Source organism: Trichogramma pretiosum, unplaced genomic scaffold (genome assembly GCF_000599845.2).
Source record: "Trichogramma pretiosum strain Unisexual culture from Peru unplaced genomic scaffold, Tpre_2.0 scaffold12, whole genome shotgun sequence".
Taxonomy (NCBI): domain Eukaryota; kingdom Metazoa; phylum Arthropoda; class Insecta; order Hymenoptera; family Trichogrammatidae; genus Trichogramma; species Trichogramma pretiosum.
The window spans coordinates 562,026-572,141 of NW_019641690.1; the positions used below are offsets into that span (position 1 = coordinate 562,026).

The 10,116-nt window shown below is 37.3% G+C and overlaps 3 protein-coding genes across 3 annotated transcripts; 1 reads left to right on the forward strand and 2 right to left on the reverse strand.

Annotated features, from left to right (window-relative positions):
* Positions 1 to 16: 16 nt before the first annotated feature.
* On the reverse strand, positions 17 to 1,495 carry LOC106649729 (protein-lysine N-methyltransferase EEF2KMT). The gene is made up of 5 exons (XM_014367317.2): positions 1,248 to 1,495; positions 1,036 to 1,167; positions 780 to 974; positions 197 to 701; positions 17 to 117 (listed from the first exon to the last, which is right to left on the reverse strand). Exons 1-5 carry the CDS (start codon positions 1,329 to 1,331, stop codon positions 17 to 19), a joined length of 1,017 nt encoding a protein of 338 aa, XP_014222803.1. The 5' UTR covers positions 1,332 to 1,495.
* A 978-nt stretch (positions 1,496 to 2,473) lies between these two features.
* LOC106649811 (CUE domain-containing protein 1) lies at positions 2,474 to 5,283 on the forward strand. The gene is made up of 4 exons (XM_014367441.2): positions 2,474 to 3,308; positions 3,412 to 3,742; positions 4,674 to 4,751; positions 4,832 to 5,283. The coding sequence occupies exons 1-4, from the start codon at positions 3,156 to 3,158 to the stop codon at positions 4,963 to 4,965; spliced, it is 696 nt and encodes a 231-aa protein (XP_014222927.1). The 5' UTR covers positions 2,474 to 3,155; the 3' UTR covers positions 4,966 to 5,283.
* A 289-nt stretch (positions 5,284 to 5,572) lies between these two features.
* On the reverse strand, positions 5,573 to 9,984 carry LOC106649730 (WASH complex subunit 4). Its single transcript, XM_014367318.2, has 3 exons — positions 9,857 to 9,984; positions 9,142 to 9,408; positions 5,573 to 9,082 (listed from the first exon to the last, which is right to left on the reverse strand). Exons 2-3 carry the CDS (start codon positions 9,406 to 9,408, stop codon positions 6,074 to 6,076), a joined length of 3,276 nt encoding a protein of 1,091 aa, XP_014222804.1. The 5' UTR covers positions 9,857 to 9,984; the 3' UTR covers positions 5,573 to 6,073.
* Positions 9,985 to 10,116: the final 132 nt, after the last annotated feature.

The window sequence follows — 10,116 nt, forward strand, 5'->3', positions numbered from 1 at the left end:
ATCTTTTCAATTAAATTTACACTGTTATTTTATAAATTTTAGTAGGCACTACTTCAGTTTGAACAAAAACGGGTGGTGTCTCTGTGTTTTCCAGTTCAATTTTAAGGCCATATTGATCTGAAAAGTTGAATGAATTATTTAAAATACAGTTTATAAAAAAATTTTGTCAAAAAGTTCATTTGAGTGAAAAAAATACCTATCAAATGCAAAAAATGTTCTAGAGTCATTTCATTTCTTATTGTAACAGCTATAACAGCCAAATTAGCAGTTTTTTCTAAAAGTCTTTTCAAACTGATAACCAACGATTCAAATGATGAGCTATCATATAAAATATCTGCAGCTATTACAATATCAGCCTTGAGTTGGATCACTTTACTTTCATCAATATCTTCCCATAACAAATTGAGTATTGATACATTAGAAACTTGTCCTGCATTATTTCTTGAAAACTGTATTTGATCGTTTATAGTGCTTTCTATCCATATTGGTTTTTCATGTTTCATTAATAGATTTAATCTTATATTTTCCTCAAGAGTTTTTAAAACTACAGGATGGCAGTCAGAAAAGTAATATTGTGATGGTTCACAAAACTTTAATGCAGTAAGACCACTCAAACCGACGCCTGATCCTAGTTCAAGAATTGATTTTCCTTTTAAGAAATTTTTATTAGCTATGCACCATTCTGCTAAATGAAAAGCTGCCTGTAAATCAGTCAAAATACTTTGATTAAAATGAGTTCTCTGTTTCTACACTATGCAATACATAACATATATGTTTACCTTCCACGAACATAAGCCAGTAGTGCCTTGAGATATTATGTTATGGCTTTCTTTAATAATAAGTGTGTGGGAAACAGTTTCATCTTTTATAAAAAAATGTCTGTAATGCATTGAATTTTCTCCAGTTGTTTTGGAAATAATTTCACAATATGCATCATAAATGCTTTCATCAACATCAGCGCCAATATTTTCTAGCTAAATAAGTATGAAAAATTCATGTTATTGACATAATTAAAATTTGTAAATATTTACGTACCATGTCAATCAAAAATTTTAAAAAAGCTTTTACGTATGACTGCTTCATTGGATATTTCAACACATTCTCATCGGTGACAGTTTGTTGAATAATTTCTTTTTGAATTTCAACATCTTTCAAGAACGAAATATCCTAAAAAATATATATTGAATTATTATTATTACAAATTTAAAATTTGGCAAAAATAAAAATGTATAAGCCATGTTACTTACTGGCCATTTAAATTTACTTAATGGTGTACAACAAAGAAATTGTTTTTTTAAAAGTATAATGTTATTTGAATTCGAATCTAACATTTTTACGATAAATTATAAATTTGTTCACGGTGTTTATTATTTTATTTAAAATGAAATAAAAATATTAAGTTCAATTGTACAGGTTATGAACACAAATGATACATACGTTGTAATTTAAATTACGGATTACACTGTCGATCAAGTGGTTTCCTGGATAAGTCAAACATCACGCGTTTTTTAATTTTATTATTTTATTACTTTTTTTATAGTATTAGTATTCCATAATTAATTTTTATTTTCCGTTTTACTATTTTTTACTTATATTGACATTTTTTTTAAATAATAGCCGATTCTATACTTTGAGTATACAGCTTTGACTTATTTGAACATGTTAAATTGTCAATATTTAAAACTTTTTTATAATTTAAAAATATTTTTGATTATCCTTATGAGTTACGATAGCCTCCATTCTAAAAAAAATTGGCGTTCAATATTTTTCTTTTATCACAAATGAGTCTGAGACCTACAAATTTTCTAAATTAAAAATGTTTCATTGATTAACATTAAAGAAATCCTATGGCTGATGAAACGATTTTTATCAAGATCTTTTCGTCTTCGCAGTATAATAGATGGATTTACCAATCTAAAAACGTGAATCCATATGAATCAAATATAAACGAAATGTGGAAGTTATGGCAGAAATCTTTTGATATAATTGAAAATATGGGTCTATAAAACTTTGATGAAAATCGCAATTCATTAATTTCTACGATTCCACTTTTATTGAAAAATGTTCACGCTTTCGTTCTTGCCTGATACAATATTATCTGCAAACGTTTTTTTAATTTACAGGTATGTAAAATAATACTTTTAAAATTCATTTCCAGGGAAAAATCTATAAATGATGTAAAAAATTAAGAAAAACTTACGTTTTTTTATGTTTCAATATTTATATTTTTACAACAGTTTTTCAATTCATGTGCATTTCTTAATTACATTTTTATTATTTTTTGAAATATCGATGCTGTCGTAACTCTGAGATAAAAAATCTGTACAGGTATTCAACATAATTATTTTATCTCTTTGGTAAGGACAAAACTATGAAAGAGTTTTCAACAAAAAGAAACATCAAAACTGAAAAAAATACGAAAATTTATTAGAATCACATCGAGTGTAAACGCTTGTTAGACTCGAAATTATAAACAAACTATTAGCTATCGACAGATTTTTGAAATTACCAATTTTTCACGGTCTGCCAATCGTAAGGGACATACTCAAAGTTAAAAGTAACAGGAGAATGCACTTATTAAATTTTATAATGCACATTCAAATGATAAGATTATAGCAGTTTGTAAAAGAAGACAGCTTCTTTGAAGAACGAGCTACTAGTAGGGAGGCGATCGAGAGCTTTCATTTGATATGCAAGTTGCAATGTGGTGGAGTCCCTATTCCCTATGTAGAGAGCAGCACAATGCACTCGAAAGTCGAAAGTAGAAAGTCAGACTAAGGATTGTCGGGCTGAGCAAGAGCTGACACTTCTGACGTACGTCACGTCGGGTTCCCTAAAGGGAGATCAGCCCTCGCTATTTGCTCGTTTATACCTTCTGCTCGTGAGGGGACAAACGCGCAACAATCGTCGCCAGTGTTCATTCAACGAGACGACTCGAACGTCACTGCCAAAAAGGAAACTAACGCAGCAAAGTGTTTTTCCGTTGTACGCGGCTGTGTCAAGGGTGGCAGGCCCATGCTTCAGTCGGATGGGCTGTAACTACTCGCTGCGCTGATGCAAGCTCCGAGGCTCGCGAAACCTAGGCCCAAAGTGCTATGCATTAATTTTTCTATTAATTAATATTTAAGGAAAAAAGTCGAGTCTCGCGCACTATCATGGCCTCATCGGCGGCGGAGCAGCAGCTTTCCCAACCACAGCAGCAATCGCAAAAGCCCCAACAGCAGCAAAAGCAGACCACCCTCGAGTTTTATCAAGCTATGTCGGATTTCAAAAATATGTTTCCGCAAATGGACGACGATGTGATCGAGGTGCGTTACTAATCAATCACAATTAATAGCTCCTTTCGACAAATAACTATGAGCCGCGCGAAAAAGCACCATCCTTACCTGATCGTGATCGTATATATTTCAGGCGGTCCTTCGTGCAAATCAGGGAGCCGTTGACACGACCATCGATCAATTGCTCTCCATGAGCACGGACAACGAAAACGAGCAGGTACGCAGCGAGATCGAGCAGACCGAGCAGGGAGTGTGGCTGAGGCCCGAGTTGAACGGCAGCTTGCAGAGGTGGCGACCACCGATGCTCGGTCCGCTCCCCGAGGCTTTCTTACGTTTGAATCAGACGAACGAAGAGCTCGATTGTTTGTACCTCGAGGACGAGCGCATCGCTGTTTTTTTGCAAAACGAAGAATTTATGGCCGAGTTGCGTTGGAATCAAGATTTCATGTCAACCCTTGAAAACGGTACGTCGATTAGCACTGGCACAAATCACTTACGGCAAATTAGCTCGAAAACCGGAAATCAGTTGCTCGTCGCTATGAAAACTCAAAAAATCAAACTTTTTCATCAGAAAGTTTAATTATCATTCTTAAAAAGTCGTTATTTCTAATTTTTCAGCTTATATACATTTTTTAGATAGTCTTATTCTTTACAATTTTTTCTAATCGAATTTTGATGCCAAACCTTTTGTTGAAATAATTTGATCCTGGTGATTTTTACCCCATAAAATCATTCGAATGTAATAAATAAAAGTCTGAAAATTAAGGAAAAACTTTTTTTTAGAAGACTGTGATTCCCTTAAAATTATCAAAATGAAATTCGTCGTAGAGCTTTTTAAAGACATATTTAGTAAAACTTTCAAAAAACGAGATTTAAAATTTTATTCTGGTGTTGGCTTCGCTGCCCCCTAAATTTAAACTGACGATCACTTTTGAAATTTGATATTTGATTCATATGAGCTAACGTCATTTTAGATTTTAACAATAGATCATCAATAAGTATATTTCGAATAAATCCAAGGAGTAGAAATTTAAAAACACCACTTGAAACATTTTTATCAATTTTATTTTTGGATTTATTGTTTAATCTATTTTGCTCTTTTGTTGTAGTAATTTAAATTTTAGATTGTCCAAACTTTAATCTTTGAATGAAATTAACGTTAGTCTCCATTGATTCACGGACTTTGTTATGTAAAGAATCAATATTTGCTAGCTGTATTCGTAAAAAATGTAAAAATATCGCTGAGAGAAAATTCTTGAAAGCATTTGTAAACGAAATCATAATTCAGACCGATAATTTTCAGTTTGCAAAAGTCACCATAATCTTCTCATTCGTTTTTTTATGTTTATTTTTTTATAAATTAATAGTTAATTAATATTGTACACTTTTCCGTAGATTCTAAACTGCAATCTAAGAGCGACTCCGTTACGGAAGATGACCTGTTCCGAGAACGCCTTCGTAACATGGGCAAAGGTTTAAAAAAATTTTTAGATTTAAATAACTTTAACTATAATCTGATTCGTATACAATCATTTCATGCTTTTCTGTTGCAGCGTCAAGACGCAAATTTGCTCAACTTACAAGGGTTTTCACCCGTAGTAAAAAAAGAGCTGGACGGCAACTTCTACCAGCAACAGCTTCTTGCGATGATTTATTGGGACAGCACGATGCAGCTAAATCAGGATAATAAACAAAGATAAAAATTTATTTTCAATCTGTGGTTTCACCACTGGCATAGTCATTTTAGTTTTTAAAATTATTAAATAGTTTATCGACGTCAAGTCATTGACTCTATTAATTTTACGACGTAAAATTAAAAGTTTGAATATGCATATGTTGTTGCACACCAGTTTTAATCGAAACTTCTTACTTCATGATATCAAGAAAATCATTGAATATTATGAATGCTATTATAATACTATGTATTTGTTTGTATATTTTAAAGGAAAATGTGTATAGAAGTTTATTTATGAATTAGTATTAAAAAAGCCATTGCCATTTCAAATAAATTTTGACACATTATTTATATAAATATAAGTGAATAGTATATTATATAATATGTACACATCAAAAGGGCTGTGACCCGGTACGTGAACCACTGAAAGTAGTCTCTATTAATTTTAGAAAATCGATTCAATATTAAGTTTGATATTTACATTATATATGAACTAAATATATTAAATATACAAATTTACATTTAGAATTATTAATTTTACATCGATAATTAATTATAGCTTGCATATAAAAATAATAAAATAAATTTGTTGGAACTATTATTTTTATGTTGACTTCAGTATCATACATTTTTTACTATTTATTTAATTTCGATGTAATTTATTCCACGCTCTCATACGGGAATGGATCTTATCTATGCTAGCTAATTGACCAGAAGTATCATTGATATTGATATTATCAACGTACACAAATATTGTGTAAAAAATATGATGAACTTAATTTTTGTCATCTGGAATGTTTAATTTGATTACCGAATTGCGAAATTACTAGAAAATCAAATTTTTCAATTATCACACTACGGGCATCGGGATTTGATAACTAAACAAAAACTAAATCATTTTAGTTTCCGGACACTTAAAAAACTTCAAAAGCCTAAAATTATATCTTTGAATAACTATTAGTTTGTATTAATTAATTTGGAATGGAAAATTGTTTACACGATTGAAAATTGGAGTATATAGATTAAACAAAATTACGAATCATAAGATTGAAAGAGTCATCAAAAGCACTCGTGTCCGAGAACTAGATGCTGGTGTCGGAAAACTAATTTTTTAAGATTTTCACGAACTGGGATATTGAAAAAATATTTTGGCGCCGAAGAGACTGTAGCGAAGAAGTTTGAACTCGATACTTTTCTCTTCGAGGCGTTTAAGAGTGAGGGCGTGAGTTTGCTGAAGCTTTTCGTCTTCGAGCTCGATGCGTGCATCCGCTTGCGAGCGCTCGTAATTCAGATGCTGCTCCAACGTTTGAAACCAGAGCAATTTGTCGAAGACGGCATTTTGGTCGAGCAGAGCCAAGAGAAAGGCCACACCAACGGCAAAGCCATCGTCGCTGAAGGCAGCTCCCTCGCCGCCTCGTTTGAAAAGTTTTTCCTTGTTCGCCAGGGTTGAGTCGACGTAGCTCAGCGTCAGCGGTGGCACGGCCAGATGGAAGAGTTGCAAGTGCTGCGCGCGCGCCGGGTCACGGAAGGCCGGGGCGAACGCGTCGATGAGCAGTTTGAAGTACTTTCGATCCTCGTCGAGATCTCGCGCCAGCTGCTCCAGGTCGATCCGGAGGCATTCCGAGGCAGCGGTCACGGAGTCGGAGCGATCGGTGCAGTCGGGCCCCAGCGCAGCGGTCTGCTCGGCTTCCGGCAGGAACAAGAGCGATCGCGCACAAGTGAGGAGGCCAGCCGAGCGCAGCAAGCGCACCAGGCCGAGAACGTTGCCGATCTCCGAGAGCAATTGGCGCAGCCGGGCCAGCCAGCACTCGGCGCTGCCGTCGCCGCTCGGTCCCGGGCGCCGTCGAAGCCTCTCCGCGCGCTCGTAGGCGTAGCCGAGCTGCTTGGCGCCGCCGGCGGCCGTCGTCGTGCTCGACTGCTGCTGGGATCGCAGGGCTCGGAGCTCGCGGCGCAGCCTCGACGCCACCTGCTCGTCGAACAGCAGCTGCGACAGGGCGTGCAGACGCAGGCGCAAAAATCGGTAGGCGCAGTTGACGCCCGTGGCCATGATGCCGCGGCCGTGGGCTCGCACGCCGTCGGCCGCCTGGCTCAGGCCCAGGGCCTCCAGCTGGCGACGCTCGCCGCTGGCCCGCTCGACGAACACCTGGCCCCGCAGGTCGTAGGCGAAGCGCGTGGCGAACTGCTGGGGGCTGCGAACCAGCTGGAGCGCGTCGGGCCCCGGATCGGTGGTCCGCGGGGGTAGCAGGCCCCGCGACGCCCCCAGTCCCAGGCGCTGCCGCGCGAACTGCTGCATGTCGCGATAGACGTGCCAGTCCCTGGGGGCCAGCAGCGTCAGGGCGTAGAAGGTCGTGTCGAGGTGGAGCTCGGCGCGCCGCCGCGGACAGACGAGCGCCCCCCTGCCCAGCGCCAGGGGCCCGGCCTGCACCAGCCGGTCCGAGTCGACGGACTTGGTCTTGGCGGGCGAGCGCAGATGCGACAGGGCCAGCAGGCGCAGGCTCGTCTCCAGCTCGCGGCAGCAGGGCTCGAAGAGGCCGCGCTCCAGCTGGAGCTCGCGCAACTCGCCGCCGCGACTCAGTTGGCTGCTGCTGCTGCCGGCCTCGCTGACCTCGAGCGCCGTCAAGACCTGCGACACGTGGCCGAGGCCGGCGCTGCCGTTGCTCGCCACCTGCTCCAGGTAGGCCGGAAGTAGGCTGTGCTGGCGCAGCAGCAGGGCGTAATCGGCCCCGCGAAACACTTTGGCCTCGAGATCGGCGATCGCGTCGTAGGCCTCCAACTGGTTGCGCAGCTGCTGGAGCTCGGTCTCGCGGAGAGCGTCGCCCAGTTGGCTAACGCATATGAGGGCCGATCTCAGCAGTAGACGTCGCTCGTAACTGGCGCAGCCCTTGACCAGCCGGATACTGGCGCCGAGCAGTGCGATCGCGTCGAGGCGCTCGCGCTTGTAGATGCGCTCGTTCTTCGTCAGTGACTTTCGTACCGATTCCAAAATCACCAGCATCTGATATGTCAGCTGTTGCAACACTTGACTCTGAGCCAAGACTATGGTTTGAGCGTACGCGAAAAAAAATTTTTCCAGTCCCTTTTGAACTTCGAACAGACGGCAGATCAATAGAGCCGTATTTCTACTCATTGGCTTTTGCAAATGTCCATGTAAATTTGTTATAAAAATGCAGCTTTCGCTCGCTTGCCGACTTAATGCCAAAATTTCCAGCAATAATTCTTTCTTTCTCTCCAACTCTGGAAATATTTCTAAACCCATTTCAATTTGCAATTTCTGAATATCAATACTCCATTTGATAGCCCTTTGACTTAAATTGCAGACGAGAAGAGGTAAACGCTGCAGTTTTGTGGCAAGTACCTTGTTTCCCACAAGCATTGGAATCGATGTGATATTTTCTGTTGGTAAGTGGCATGCGAGAAAACTAGTAGGCAGCCACACAATATCTCCGATTAAATTTATGGCATATACTTTTTTGTTTATCTCTAGTAACCGTTTTAAATACTTTTTATCGCATGATCCAAATAATTTTGATACAACAATTAATCCAATATTAACAACTATGCAGCTTTTCTTAACAAGTGTCTCATCAAAAATTTTGTTTTCAATATCTGTTAGAGTATTTTTAAGAAAACACATTAAATGATCATTCATTGTGTTGGTTTTTGCTACATCTAATATATGATTGATTGCATTAATAAATAAATTGTTGGAAAGCAACTGGGTTTGCAAATCTTTTAATAACTTTCCATAAGAGAAAATTTTTTTCAGCCGAATGTCTGATTTGTGTAAATTATGAATTGCAGTTTGAACTTTAACTCTGTAAGCCCTCCATTTTGCAAGTATCAACGATTGATTAAATAATTCATCTAAATTAACTAGAATAATAAATAAATCCATCAAATTCTCCATCAATAATGGTATATATACCTCTCGGTAAGTATTATTTGCAAGATTTGCAAGCTGTTCAACAACCAAATGAATGACGGTAAAAATTCGGTTACAATAAGCTGATAAATTCTGTAAATCTTCAAGCAGATCTTCAATTCTGCAGACTGCATTGTTTAAAAATGGCTCCCCATAATTTATTATATTAATATAAAATCTATTGGCTTCTTCTCGTAATAATCCTACCTGAAAAACAATTGCTGTAAATATAATTATTGTCCTAATTTAGATATTGAAAATTGTACCTCTTTGTATATGCCACATATTGATGCTAATAATTTAGAATAGTACGCATTTTCCATTTCACATAAAGATAATACATTAACATCTTCATTAATTTGATAAATCAGCCTGATTGGTCCTTCGATCACATGTTCTACCAATGAGTTATCTGGACACGATTTATCAGCCAAGAAATCAAAAAATTTTCCATATTTTTTTAGATGCACAGCTCCAATGGCTTTTTGAATGCTACTATCATTTTTTGACCCCCATGCTGAAGTTTCAATCATCTATAATAGAGATAAATTTTTTAATTTTAAAAATTGCTCATCATCGCCTCACAGAAATATCTTTTTAACTAGAAAGTATGAATCTTGAAAGATTTAGACTAAATACCTGTGCATTTAATTAAATGATCAAATGCAGAGGTATAAAAAATACTTGCTTATTCTACATTGACCAAAAATACTCAAAAAACTTAGTTGACAAGTACTTATCTACATAAAAATAACCTGAAAATGATTGGTAATCAGAAACGACAACAAAATAATGATTTGAATCTAAAAACTAAAAATGAATTAAATATTATATTGCAACCTAAGTTTTTATAGGATTTCTAATTTCTATAGAATCATGCAATATCATGAGGTATGCCCATCAAATCAATTTAATTAAATTGTCAAAAAGTGAACAAAACTTCAATGTAAGACTTTTGGTAAAAAAGAATTTCAGGATTACCTTAGAAAATCGTTATTATTTTTTGAGCAGCTTGTATGATACGTCGTTTATTCAAATTTTAATACTATCAAGCAGTTTTGTAACTTTATATCTTATAAATTTTTTTATAAGAACACGATTATTTAAAATGTAGAATTTACAAACGAATGCAACTAGGTATCAATTATTTTTAAGGAAAATAAACTTTATCCATGCTCTGCACAATCAGCTGCGAATTATTTTATGCTTATTAAACGTTGTATTGTTATCGACTGCTTCAT

Coding starts and splice junctions, on each gene's coding strand:
- LOC106649729 (XM_014367317.2), bottom strand. CDS start 1,331: ATGTTAGATTCGAATTCAAATAACATTATACTTTTAAAAAAACAATTT. Junction 1,168..1,247: donor TAAGTAAATTTAAATGGCCA/GTAAGTAACATG, acceptor TATATTTTTTAG/GATATTTCGTTCTTGAAAGA. Junction 702..779: donor CTGGCTTATGTTCGTGGAAG/GTAAACATATAT, acceptor ACTGATTTACAG/GCAGCTTTTCATTTAGCAGA.
- LOC106649811 (XM_014367441.2), top strand. CDS start 3,156: ATGGCCTCATCGGCGGCGGAGCAGCAGCTTTCCCAACCACAGCAGCAA. Junction 3,309..3,411: donor TGGACGACGATGTGATCGAG/GTGCGTTACTAA, acceptor TATATATTTCAG/GCGGTCCTTCGTGCAAATCA. Junction 3,743..4,673: donor CATGTCAACCCTTGAAAACG/GTACGTCGATTA, acceptor ACTTTTCCGTAG/ATTCTAAACTGCAATCTAAG.
- LOC106649730 (XM_014367318.2), bottom strand. CDS start 9,408: ATGATTGAAACTTCAGCATGGGGGTCAAAAAATGATAGTAGCATTCAA. Junction 9,083..9,141: donor TATGTGGCATATACAAAGAG/GTACAATTTTCA, acceptor ATTGTTTTTCAG/GTAGGATTATTACGAGAAGA.